A 12,335-nucleotide genomic window follows, 5' to 3' on the forward strand; every position below is an offset into this window, starting at 1 on the left:
AGGGTTGTTATCAGTTGCCCTACCTACCTATACCTGTGGGTTAACAATTTCCCCAGGTATATTCACACGTATACAAAAATATATATGAGAACAAGCCCTTAAGAAGTTGGATAATCCTTAAAAATACACGCTCTTTTAAACTGCTACAGACTCAATTAATTTATTTTATTTATTATTTATTTTATCGAAAACAATTAGATTACATTTAAATATTTGAATTACACATCGATTTGAGCCCACAGTGCTCTCCGCTTCAAGTGGCCCAATGCAAAGAGCGGCGTCGACGAAGAGAGGAGAGAGAGATTGAAAAAGAGCGCCACTAGATGAGTATTTTTATAGGAGGGAGGGGGGAATGTGGGGGGGGGGGAAAGAGTCTTGGTCTTGTAGAGATTGAAATGGGAACTTAAATATGTTATTGATAATTAAGGCGGCATGCTACTCTCGCTCCATCTCGCTCTTTCGAATGCAATTCGCATTTGAAGAAGTTTCATTTTCACTTCTCAAGCCAGATCCCGTTCCTCTTTACCTTGTTGCTGTTGTTGCCTCTGTTAGTTTATTTTAGAAGCGAATGTGTGTGTGTGTGTGTGTGTTTGTGGAGTGTGCGATTTACGTTTACCTGTGAAATAAAAGCCAAAAGCGCGTGCCTTCGCTAATCGCGGGCGGCGAAAGAATTAAAAGCCATGCCGAAACGGGGTAAAAACAAAAGCAAAAAAAAACATCTCAAAACGCGCGGCGCTGATTTCGCTGCCGCAGGTAGCAGCGTGTGTGTGTGTGTGTGTGCGTCACATATATGCATGCATGTGTGAGTGTGTCCGCTTCGGTTTTTATTTACTTTGTTCTGCTTTTTGTTATTTTTTTTTGTTTTTTTTTTTGGTTCTTCTGTTATCGGACAGCAAATTGAAAGCAATAAATACTTAATTGTTAGCTTCTTCTGTGCTGTTGTTGCTCTTGTTTCCCCCCACATTGTTGTTGTTACTTAATTACGTAATTCGAATTTATCTACTGGCGACTTGTAAGGAAATAACAAAAGAGCGCGCCAAAAAGGTGAAGCGTGCAAAAGGAAAATGAGAGAAAAAGAGCAGGGGGGGGGGGGAAATAAAATTTTAAGAAGCTATTTTGTTAAATCTCTTATATTTAAAATTTATGCACAAAGAAGGTATGTTCTTCCCCCTCTAGTAGCATCTCTCTATCTCTTACTGTGAATCATTTATCGGGGAAGTTTTTTTGAGCTCTAGGAAAAAAATATGTATTCTAATTAATAAAAATGATTTAATTATTTTTCGGGCGAAGCATTTGCTTAAACAAACAAATTTTTCAAGCGAAGCGTGGCCTTAAATACAATATGAACAACAACAAGCATCATCGCCTTAATAATAGTATTAACAATAATAAACAAAGATCTGCACTTGCTCTCTTTTCCCCCCCTCTACCACTCGCTGTCTAGCTCTCTTACTCTTTGTTTGAGGCCAAATTTGCATTGTCTCTTTTTGCTCACACACACACACACGACAGACAGAGACAGACAGACAGACGTTACGAATATTGAGCTGCCAAAACTGACCTCACTGTGGAGAAACATTCTAAAACTGTAAATTGAGTTGAACTTGTTGCAGGAGGCGGGGGGGAACTAAGGAAGAAGCTTAAGAGAGGCAGAGGCGACGGCAGCGGCTTTGACACTGATTTTGGCTTTGCTTTTGATTTGATTTTGTTTTGATTTTCGGCGGTGTCGAAATTAATTTAAGGAAATGATAATAATTAATGTTTAATTCATTTTTGAAGGACTTTATTTATAAACAATAAAACATAATAAAGAGGCGGCAGCAACAACTATTCAAATTATGCTCGCACGCCCACAAAAACAATAACAACAAGGGCACAAAAACACCACCCACTGACCAGCGTTTTGCTTCCGTTACAGTGTAAGAGCATCAAAGTAAAATACATACACTCTTTATTTGCGCAAAAACTACATCTTTTTATTTGCGCAGAGCGAACTCTCGCTCTGTCGTCTGTTAAGAGAGCCGCTCGGCAGCCCTCGACTGTGCTCTGAACAGCCACCGAGAGAGAACTCTGTTAGCTTACGTTCGCCCGACAGCCAAAAGAGGCAGAATTCTGTTAACTTACGCTCTTGCTCTCTCACTGAGCGCAGCTCTGTTAATGAATTTTACCTTCTACACGGGAACTCTACCCCAGAGGCGAGAATTCGGACCCCGAGAAATGAGAATTCGACACCATGTATCTGTAAACGCGTAGAATCACCATTTTTTACGCGTACCGAGTAAAATGTTAGCCAACAGCGAGTGTTTCAAGCGCTCATACCGCCTATACCATTTTCCTCCTCGTCGCTGATGCCATTTTCGTTTCAACTTTCGTCGCAAGCGGTTCGTCGCTCCTACTTGGTGTGACTTTGTTGTTGACGCTCCGCGGCAGACGGAAAGCGGGATTTCCCAAGGAAGTTCGAACAAACTGAAATATAAAAAAAATTAAGTGAACGCCGGCTAAAACTGTTTCGCGAGTTCGGTTTCAAAACTACAAAGTCAAGTTAAAAAAAAAAACAAAAACAAAAACTAAAGCGAAGTTGGACATATTATTCCGTGTGTGTTTTTTTTTATACATTTCTAACGGTGCAACCACGCGCTTCCACTTAAGGCTCGCCGCCCCACTCGCACCCCCCCTCGCACCCTCAACAGGCGGCTCGCAAACAGAAACACAATTAAATGTGAGACCTCATTTGTTAATAATAATTACCCCCGCCTCCTACCCCAAAAACTCTGCAATTTTTGTGTGCCTAAACAAAAAAAAAAAACGAAATTAAATAAGAAAACAAGTAGCAATTTTTGTTGAATTTTTTTATTGTTAAACGAAAAGCAAAAGAAACAAGTGCAAATTAAACCGAAAAAGGAGCAAACAACAAAAGAAGCGACCAAAAATTCAAAAGTCCTGGATTATTTTGAATTTTTTTCTTTCTCCCATACAATTAATTGAACAAAGACAAAAAGCGGCAGCTCTTCCAAGCTAACGGTAAACAGCAAAGTGAAATCTCACGCAAAAAAAAAAATAAGGAAAAAGCAAAAAAAGCAACAACACACTGAAAAAGCAAAGGCAGACAGAAGAAGAAACGGCAGCAAGTGCAAGAGAGAAAGAGCTGTGTTAAGAGAGCGGCTCAAAGGAGAGCGTACGTGTGTGTGTGCGTGCGTACGTGTGACTTCCTTATTTTTTGGAGAGAAAAAAAGTCACAAAAAACTTGAAAGCTAGAAAAAAATAATAATTAAAAACCATAAAAGACCTGGAACTGGGCCTTAAGCAGACATACAAATCGAAAAAAGGAACAAAATCAAAGGAGCAAAACGAATATATATAAATTTATTTACGCTCCAAACGCGCACAATGACCTTGCCAACAAACCCAAATGCGACCAGCGGCGGCAACACCAACAACAACAGTAACAGTAATAACAACAACAACAACAGCAGCAGTGACGAAGATTCCGACATTTTTGGACCGCCCCGCTGCTCTCCACCGATTGGTTACCACCACCACCGCTCCCGCGTCCCGATGATCTCACCGAAGCTGCGACAGCGGGAGGAACGCAAGCGCATCCTGCAGCTGTGCGCCCACAAGCTGGAGCGGATCAAGGACTCGGAGGCGAATCTGCGGCGCAGCGTTTGCATTAACAACACCTACTGCCGCCTCACCGATGAGCTGCGTCGCGAGAAACAGATGCGTTACCTGCAGAATCTGCCCAGGTGAGTTTTGCTTTTCTTTTTTCAATCAAAATTTCAATCAAATGTGGAAAGGTAAAACGGCAACGATTGGGGTGATTTAATTGAAGAGATAGGGTTTGTTTTTAAAGAGGTTTTTAATACCTTGTGATGTGATATATAGTAATGATCAGAGAGTTTTTTAAAATAATATATATATATCCTTGTGATGTGATAAAAATAGCAATGATCAGAGATTTTTAAAAAGAATTCTGAATTCCTTGTGATATGCTAGAAATAGTTATGATCAGATAGATACATAATATTAATGGTTTGATATAATAATACTTTGAGATATTAATGAAATTTTATTTCTTGTGGTATGATATAAGGTAATGATCAGAGACAGAGAGATATTTATGGTCTGATATAATAATACCTAGAGATATTATTGCTTAAATATATTTATGATTAGAGAAATATATTAATGATCAGTTTTAATACAGCTCAGATTTACTATTGCTTAGATATATATATACTAATGATCACATATTTTGTTGCTCAGATATATTATTTTTTAAATATATTAATGCTCAAAGAGAGGCTATAATTTATTGGTTAGATGCATATATTTATGTTTAGAGGAAGTCCATATCTTTATAACTATTTTTTAACTTTAAAGAAGTCAAAAACTAAGGTTACTTACTTACCTATTTTTCTAAATAAAGAAAGGGGCTCGATAAGCAATTGTTCCAGAAGACTGATTATAGATTAATTAACTAAAAAGTTGAAGATTAAGCTAGTTCAAGAAGCAGTTAAAAATATGTATAGATAATTAGTAAACATGAAAGATGGACACTTCCATTCCCTTTTAAATTTGAAACTAAATATTTAAAGGTACAAATCAATTGCCTCAAAGCTTAAACCCAAAGCAAAAATCAAACCTTTTAACAATTATTTAACTCTCTAATTACCCTTTTTCCTGCTATATATATTACCAAATAAATTAAGTCTTCTTTAGTGTTATTTTAAGCCCTTCTCCTCCTTAGTTGCAACAGCAGCAGCAGGTTGATGATGATGATTGTAACAATTGGCGTTGTGTGTCATGTGAACTGTGAACTTGAGGGGGTGGGGACGACGCCCACGCGGCGGATGCTTGATTTGTTTTTGCCCTTTTAAAGTGCGTGGTACATCACATACACAAATGCAAACACAGCAAATATATATATACAATGTGTGTGTATATCGTTGCGGTTGACTGCCGGGGCCTTAAAGGCCAAGTGCCAAACCAAGTGGGCGACTTTGTCGACTTCGACTCTCTGCTCTTTTCCCCGAGTTGCGTTGGCATTTGCGGCAGTTAAAAAAAACCGAATTCCGTATCCGAATTGGAGTCGGAAAACCGAATAGTAAGCTTAACCTGGCGGGGATTAATGCAAAGGTGATTTGTTGGAGATGCAACCAACGAAGGGATAATAGCAAAGGGTTAATTGCAAGCTTAAAGAACCCCTATTATGTAGATTAGTTTACAGACATTTTTCAGATTGATATTCTTAGGTACATTAGTTAAAAACAAATATATATTTAGATATTTGTTATATTACAAAACAAAGTTTAAAATATACAACTAAATGAACTTTGATTCAAAGCAGTTAACTAATTTTAATGATGTATTTGTATTTATATTTGAGAATGTTATTAACAAATCACACCTTGGATCACTTGCCACCTTTGTATCTTGTATCTGTTTGTGCTGTTTTTTTTCTTTCTGTTTTTTCTGTTTTGAACTAGTCCAAAGTGTTTGGTTTTAAGTGCCAGCGATGATGATGATGATGCAATTGTTGTGTTTGGGGGCCCCCCAAATGCTAACCAGCATTTTCTATGGCTTCCATAAGGACTTGCCAGACGTCGTCGTCGTTGTCGTATCTTTTGCCTTTTCCTCTTTGCAATGTTGCAGCAACAATCCAACAGATACAGATACAGCTCTACAGCTACAGATACAGATGCAGTTACAAGCAGCAAACGGACACAGATACGGATACAAGGAAAGCGGCATATTTCATAGCCAGCGGCAACGGCAGCAACAACAAAAACATTATTCAGGCCAAGCTCAGGCCAAAAAACCAAAGAAAAAGCAAGCCAAAAGCAAAGCAAACGAACCAAAGCAAAAGCAAAGCAAAAGCGAAGCAAGGCAAAACGAAGCATAGCTAAACGCAGATAGGCAGAGACATAAAAACGACACGAAACCAAACTACAAAATATAAAAAAAAACGGTAGGAAGGGAGCTAGGGAGCATGGAGAGGTACACCAACAACAACACCAACAATAATAACAACAACTACAACAACAATAGGGGAAAACTTGTGCGCCTCGCGCCGCACACAATTTGTTGGGATTTTTCCAAGAGGGCAGCAGAGCCATTGGGAAAAGGGCCAGAAAAATCCAAGAAATATCCAAATGGGTAATTAGCGTTGTTTAATTGCCATTCAAATGCAATTACAAATATTTAAAGATTGTCTACAGATTGAAATACAAAATGGTGAGATAGATATAGACAGTTGGGGAATTTAACATCATAAAATGTAGATTTATATATATATTCCAAAAGAAAAAAAGAAAATATAAAATTCCACATAATTAAGCAGTGAAAATGTCAAACTTTATTGAATAAATATCCAATTGATTTGCCTAATAGTATATATGATATATTCATCATACACACACAGCTTGTCGATAACTAATTGATAACCAAAAGATAACAGCAAACATTTCACTTAATCAATCAAAAAAGATCAACAACAATAACAACACAATAACAACACAATACAGGAACAAAAATGCACACGCATCAACAACAACAACAACGACACCAACAAAAAACAACAACAACAAGAGCAACAACCTTCGAACAGGAAAAACAAAAAACGGAATGGAAATGGGAAAAAAATCAACAAAAAGAAATCAAGCCAAGCAAATAGGAATTTTATATATATATGAGCTCTTTTTATTTTTTTAATTTATTTATACAAACAGACAAATGCGCGTCTCTGATTTTTTTTATATGTACACACTTTTTTTTGTACGCTAAAAAAATGAAGAAAAAATAGCGCTCGTTGAAATAATCACGTTCCACTTGCAACAAAAAAAAAAGCAACAACAAACGGCAAGCGATGATAGCCAAAGCGCCCATTGTTGTTGTAGTTGTTGTAATTGTTGTTGTAGTTTTTGTTGTAGTTGTTGCTGCTGCTTGTGTGCACCTCGGCCAGGCACATGGCAACAACAACATCATCATCAGTGCACTAAACCTTCAGACATACACACACACATGAGCATATAATAGTATCTGTGTGGTTGTATCATTATTTTCTGTCTTTTCCACACGTTCGCGCTGCGTCTGCTGCTTTTTTAACTTCTTACTTGCTGCTCCATTTTCTAGTTGTTTTAATGCATATATATGTATATGTATATATGTATGTCATTTAGATATTTTCACTTGTAAAAACATTTGTTGTACATTTAAGAACATCAAAATCATGGCAAAGCAATATATTTTTTTAATTTTAAACGTTTTTAGATAGAAAGAAAAAGTGTCTTGGGGTAAAACTCTCTTGAATGTAAGGTTTAACTTAAAATAAAGGCAATAGGTATTCCTAAGATACAAAAGTATCTGCTTCAAGTGCTTAAATATTTTAAAAACCAATTACAACAATTGCAGCATATTCCAAGGGATGCGAAAGGGGTGCTTAAAGTGTATTTGCTTTTATTTACAAATCGTATTATGCAAATGTGTTTAATTGTCTGAAATAAAGAGGATTAAATGATGTATGTATATATTTAACCATTTGCTTTTTTCCTCTGATATGATGTGCATTTTCTTAACAGTTTCTATATATTATTATTATTTTTTTTTTGCCCACCTGCTCTCTTGGCCGTGTACATATGTATATGTATGAATAATCTATTTATCTGTCTATCGGTCTTACTTTGCTTTCTTTTACTTAACTTCTTCGCTTTGCTTTCTTTCATCGGCTTTCGAAGGAGAAAACAAACAAACAAACAAATAAACAATGAACAATTCGACATACCGTTATACGCTTTGCTTTGCTTGTTCATTGCAAAGAGTTAATTCATCGCCGATTTTCCTTTTGGCCAAGTTGGCCTGCCTGCCTGCCTCTGTGTTTCCGTTTTGTGTGTTTGCTGTGGTTGCTTTTGCTTTTTTGCTTTTGGCCATTTCCATTGCGTTTGCTTTGGCCTGACACGTTTTCTCTGATATATATATATATACATATATACAAACATATAAACATATAGACATTGTGTACTATTTGTATGTGCGGTGTACTTTATGCTTATGTGCTTATTATTACTCGGAGGCTTTTCCTGTAGTTGCAATCGATAATTTAATTACAACGAAAATATGTTAAACGGTGAAATTGAAATGAGTGAGTGGGATATAGCGATAACTTATCGCTTATCGAGACTATCATTGCTTGTTTTACTTGCTTCACACATTCACTCTTTAGACTCAAGTATAAAATATATACAAATTATTCAAATTCATATTATGAGATTCAAGCAAAAAAAAGAATAAGCGATTTGCCTTCGAAACAATGATGTCAAAGCGACCAAAGCAAAAACAATTTTTGTTTAAATTTCAATTTGGTTTTATGGCAATCTGTATCTGAATCTGAATAAGTTGGTGGCGTCGGTAGTTTGGAAGTTTATCTATCTGCACAATATCCATGCTGTGCTGCTGTTGCTTTTGCTGCTCATTGCTTATGCATCCGCTCGCTGAAATGAAATCCATACAAATTGCTGCTGTTGCTTTTTTATGCATTTTAAACACTCTCGACATTACGAAAAAGCTACACTCGCTGCCACTCACTCTGAACCAGCACCAGCACCAGCAGCGCCGCCATCAGCAAAAGCAACAGCAACAATAACAGGAGAAACTACAACAGCAACATTGCCAGCAACAACTATTGTCTAGTACGAAGAAAAAATAATAATAATAAGAGAAGAAAACCAGCAACAACGACTAATAGCAGAAACTTACAGCAAGGCAACAGTTATAACAATACAAGGAGAAACTATAACTACATTAGCCATAAGCAACAACAGGCAGAAGCAAAACCTAAATAACTCTTAAAGCTACAACAACAAAACAATTTATATGCACAAATAATCTAAATTTTACACCAACAACAAGAAGTGTCACACATTTAGAAGCATTGCTAATAACATTAACATATCATAAATATGGGAAGGAAAATAGAAAACCAGCAAAAACAACACTTCTAATAGTTGAAAATGCTAACACCAACAAATTCAACAACATTAACAAATTTATGCAACATTGAAATATTATCAATAAAAATACTAAACTTAAAAGTACTAAACTCATAAGTAAGCTAGAAAATACTTAACTTAAAAATACTGAACATAATTACCAACAACAACAATACCAACAACAATAACAACAACAACAGAAGAAACAATTACACCAATAACAACAACAACAAAGCGCTCTTATTCAATCTCTTACCAAATCTCCTCTTTAAAAATCTCGTTGCCTCTTTTCTCCATTTGACCCTTCTCCTCCACCATCCCATCCCTAGCTCTTCTTCCTCTCTTTCTCTTTCTCTCTTCCTCTTCCACTCGCACACACAACAACAACAACACACGACACACCAACACACAAACTATGCACATTTTGTGTAACCCACTCGACTCGACTCGACTAAACTAAACTCAACTGATACTCAGGCCGCCCCATTTTGTGGCGTCGTCGTAATAATTTCGCGACTGCGACGACGTTTTTATAGTTTTTTTTTTTGTTGTTCGCTCGCTGCTTGCTTCCCTTTCCCCATTTTTGGCTTTTCTGTTTCTGCTTCTGCTTCTTTCTGTTTTGGGGCTGTTATCTTGTTCCCCCCTCCGCTTCTGTGGTCTCTTGTGTGCTCTTTATTGTTGTGATTCCGATTCCGATTCCGTGTGTTTTCATCTCATCATCTATTCGGTAACGCGCGCATTGCACCATCACCACTGGCTTCAGCACCAACAATTTCCCTAGCACATCCTAAACATTTAACTATTTTCTTTCATTTTTAAATCAATTTTATTATAATTATTATTTTTGAAGAACCGCCTGTTGCAAAAAGAGTTTGTAAAACAAAAGAAGAGTAACTGATATATCATAATAAAGAGAATTTATTATAGAAAGATTAGAAAAATATAATAAAATAATATTTCTTGCGTCTTGAAATTTTATAATTCTTCTAACATCTATTATTGTTATTGTTTTTGAGAGGTATTTATAACAATTTGATTATACAACGTTGACACATAGATAGATATACATACTATTAGCAACTGATTTCCTCTCTTGTTATTGTTTACCCCACGCTTTTACATATTAATTTTAATTATTTTGCTGTTCAGAGCCACCCACCCAACCTTGCGATTTTCTTTAGCTTTACAGTTCTAGTTTTCCCCTCTTTTTTTGCTGTAGCTTTTCCTTTTCCCCTTTCTTATTTGATTTGATTTTATATTTATTTGCATTTTGTTTGGGTTCTGCGAATTTGCGGAGAGAGTTATCGCCATTAAAACTGATAAGGCAGATAGGTACAGAGACAAGTATGCGGATGAGATGATAAAGTTGTAGCTAGGTGCCAAGGTTTTACCATTTATTTGTTGATTTCTTGTTGGTGTTGTTGTTGTAATTGTTGGTGTTGTTGTTGTTGTGATTGTTGTTGTTGTGGTAATTGAATTTACAACACTGAGGAAAGCGCTGCAAATCGAAGCGGAACGTTGAACAATCCAACGAACCGCACCAAACTCTCAAGTTAACTGAGCTGTATGTTTTGCTTTTGATTCATGTATTTAGTTTTTTATTTTTATTTTTATATTTAAAGTTTAAAAAAAAAGAACAAGAGAATCGAAAGTAATGGTATATGGGTTTTTCGGTCCTTGTTTTATTTTATTTTATATTTGTATTCATACATTTCCCACGGAGACTGCAAAATGAAGTTGTCTTTGACACGAAACTGCTGTCGCCCCATGTGGCATTGCCACGCCCCCTCTTGTCGAAGAAGGAGGAGGAGGAGGAGGAGGAGGGGCACCCTGTGCGAGCTCTTCTTTTTTCCCCCCCTTTTTTTATTTACTTTTTTTTTATTTTGAAAAGCGCGCTCAATGACCCCCAACAGCGTCCTACATTCGCGACTGCTGGCACCGCCACCCCCCAAAAGTGCCCCACTCTTTATCACCAGACCTACCCGGCTACCCTTTGGTGTGCGGGGCCCCCCTTTTGATTTTTTTTTTTTTCGTTTGCGCCACCCCTGTCCCTGCCTTTGCTCCCCTCTCTTTTTTTTTCCTCCTTGCTTTGCTTTGTGTGCACTTGTCGTTTGACAACGTTTTCGTCTTTCTTTGCCGCTTTCGCTGCGTTTTCATCGCTTTTCCCCCCGGTTTGTAATGCCTCCCCCTGCAACCCACAATTTCCCTGTCAAGTGCAGCTGGAAAATCCTTTTCCCCATTTCCCCTTGCCTTCAGTTTTTTTTTTTTCATTTTCTCTCCCAGTTTGAGCCAAATTTCAATTCGATTAATCAAAGATGAAATACAGGTCAACTGTTTTAAATCGAAAGATAAGTGGAAATGGCATAAAAACTAGGTTTTTGTTTGTATATTTTAATGCGATTTAAAATTGCTGGTTAATTTAATTTAATAAATATTTAATTTACTTGGAATACAGTAGATTATTAATAGAGAGTACTTAGAGAAAAGATAGATTTTTAAAGGTTTATAGGGAAAATATAAACAATTTCGATTCACATAGGGTCTATACCTTTCGAATCAAACTGTTATTCCTGCCAACAAAAAAAAAAGTTATATACATATATAAATAAATAAATAAATATATATGTATGTATAAAACCCATTGCTTAAAGAGCCTTGAACTGGAAACCCCTAAAAAACAACAACAAAATAAGTAGGCAGGGGAGTAGGAGAAGAAGGGGTTTTTGTGGGTAGCAAATAAACAACAAAACCAAAGGTTGACCAAGTTTACTTTTCGGTGAAGCGACAGCAACATCGGGGGCAGCAGAAAGATTAACGCGTAATAAGTGTGCCCCAATTTCTGCTTGAATTCAGCGAGGAAGTCGCCCCATATTTAATGTGGAACCGAGGGTCTGCCTCGCTTGTGGGGTTTTTTTTTTCTTTTCTTTCTGATGTGACAAGAAGGGGGGTGGGGTGGTGGTGGTGGTTAACAAAACGGCATATTTCGCCACACGCACATACAAAAAAAAAACACGAAAAAGCAAAAAAAGACACCCAACGAGCCGTCGAAAACGTGCGCAAAACGAAAACTCAGATAAGACAGCCAGACGAAGGACAAAGAAAGAAAGAAAAAAAAAACTACATGTGACAGTCCGCCTGACGACCACCCCCTCCCTCTTACTCACATAAAGTGCAAGTATTTGTATTGTTAAAGGGGTTCCCCCAGCTCTGTAGATAAGAAATATTAACCATAAGGTCTAGGGAATTACCAAAGGTTTAAGAAAAATCCTTGATTGGCATATCAAAGTTTATACAAATTGGTTAATTTTTAGGGATAGTTTGTTGTAGATACAAAGTTAGATCTCAGGA

The 12,335-nt window shown here is 36.9% G+C and overlaps 1 protein-coding gene across 2 annotated transcripts in view; it reads left to right on the forward strand.

Moving 5' to 3' along the window:
• The window catches only part of LOC110183265 (uncharacterized), a 41,500-nt gene that overhangs the window by 19,360 nt on the left and 9,805 nt on the right, over nucleotides 1-12,335 (forward strand). The window contains exon 1 of one of the 2 annotated variants that reach the window (XM_020951492.2): nucleotides 2,325-3,746. The exons of the other annotated variant lie outside the window; for it this stretch is intronic. Within the exon in view, the coding sequence (XP_020807151.2) occupies nucleotides 3,388-3,746 (359 nt within the window). The 5' untranslated portion in view covers nucleotides 2,325-3,387. Of the gene's footprint in view, nucleotides 1-2,324; nucleotides 3,747-12,335 lie in introns of those variants that run through there. 2 annotated transcript variants of the gene reach the window in all.

Source organism: Drosophila serrata, unplaced genomic scaffold (assembly GCF_035046125.1).
Source record: "Drosophila serrata isolate PLE 108 unplaced genomic scaffold, ASM3504612v1 contig_154, whole genome shotgun sequence".
In the NCBI taxonomy this organism is placed as follows: domain Eukaryota; kingdom Metazoa; phylum Arthropoda; class Insecta; order Diptera; family Drosophilidae; genus Drosophila; species Drosophila serrata.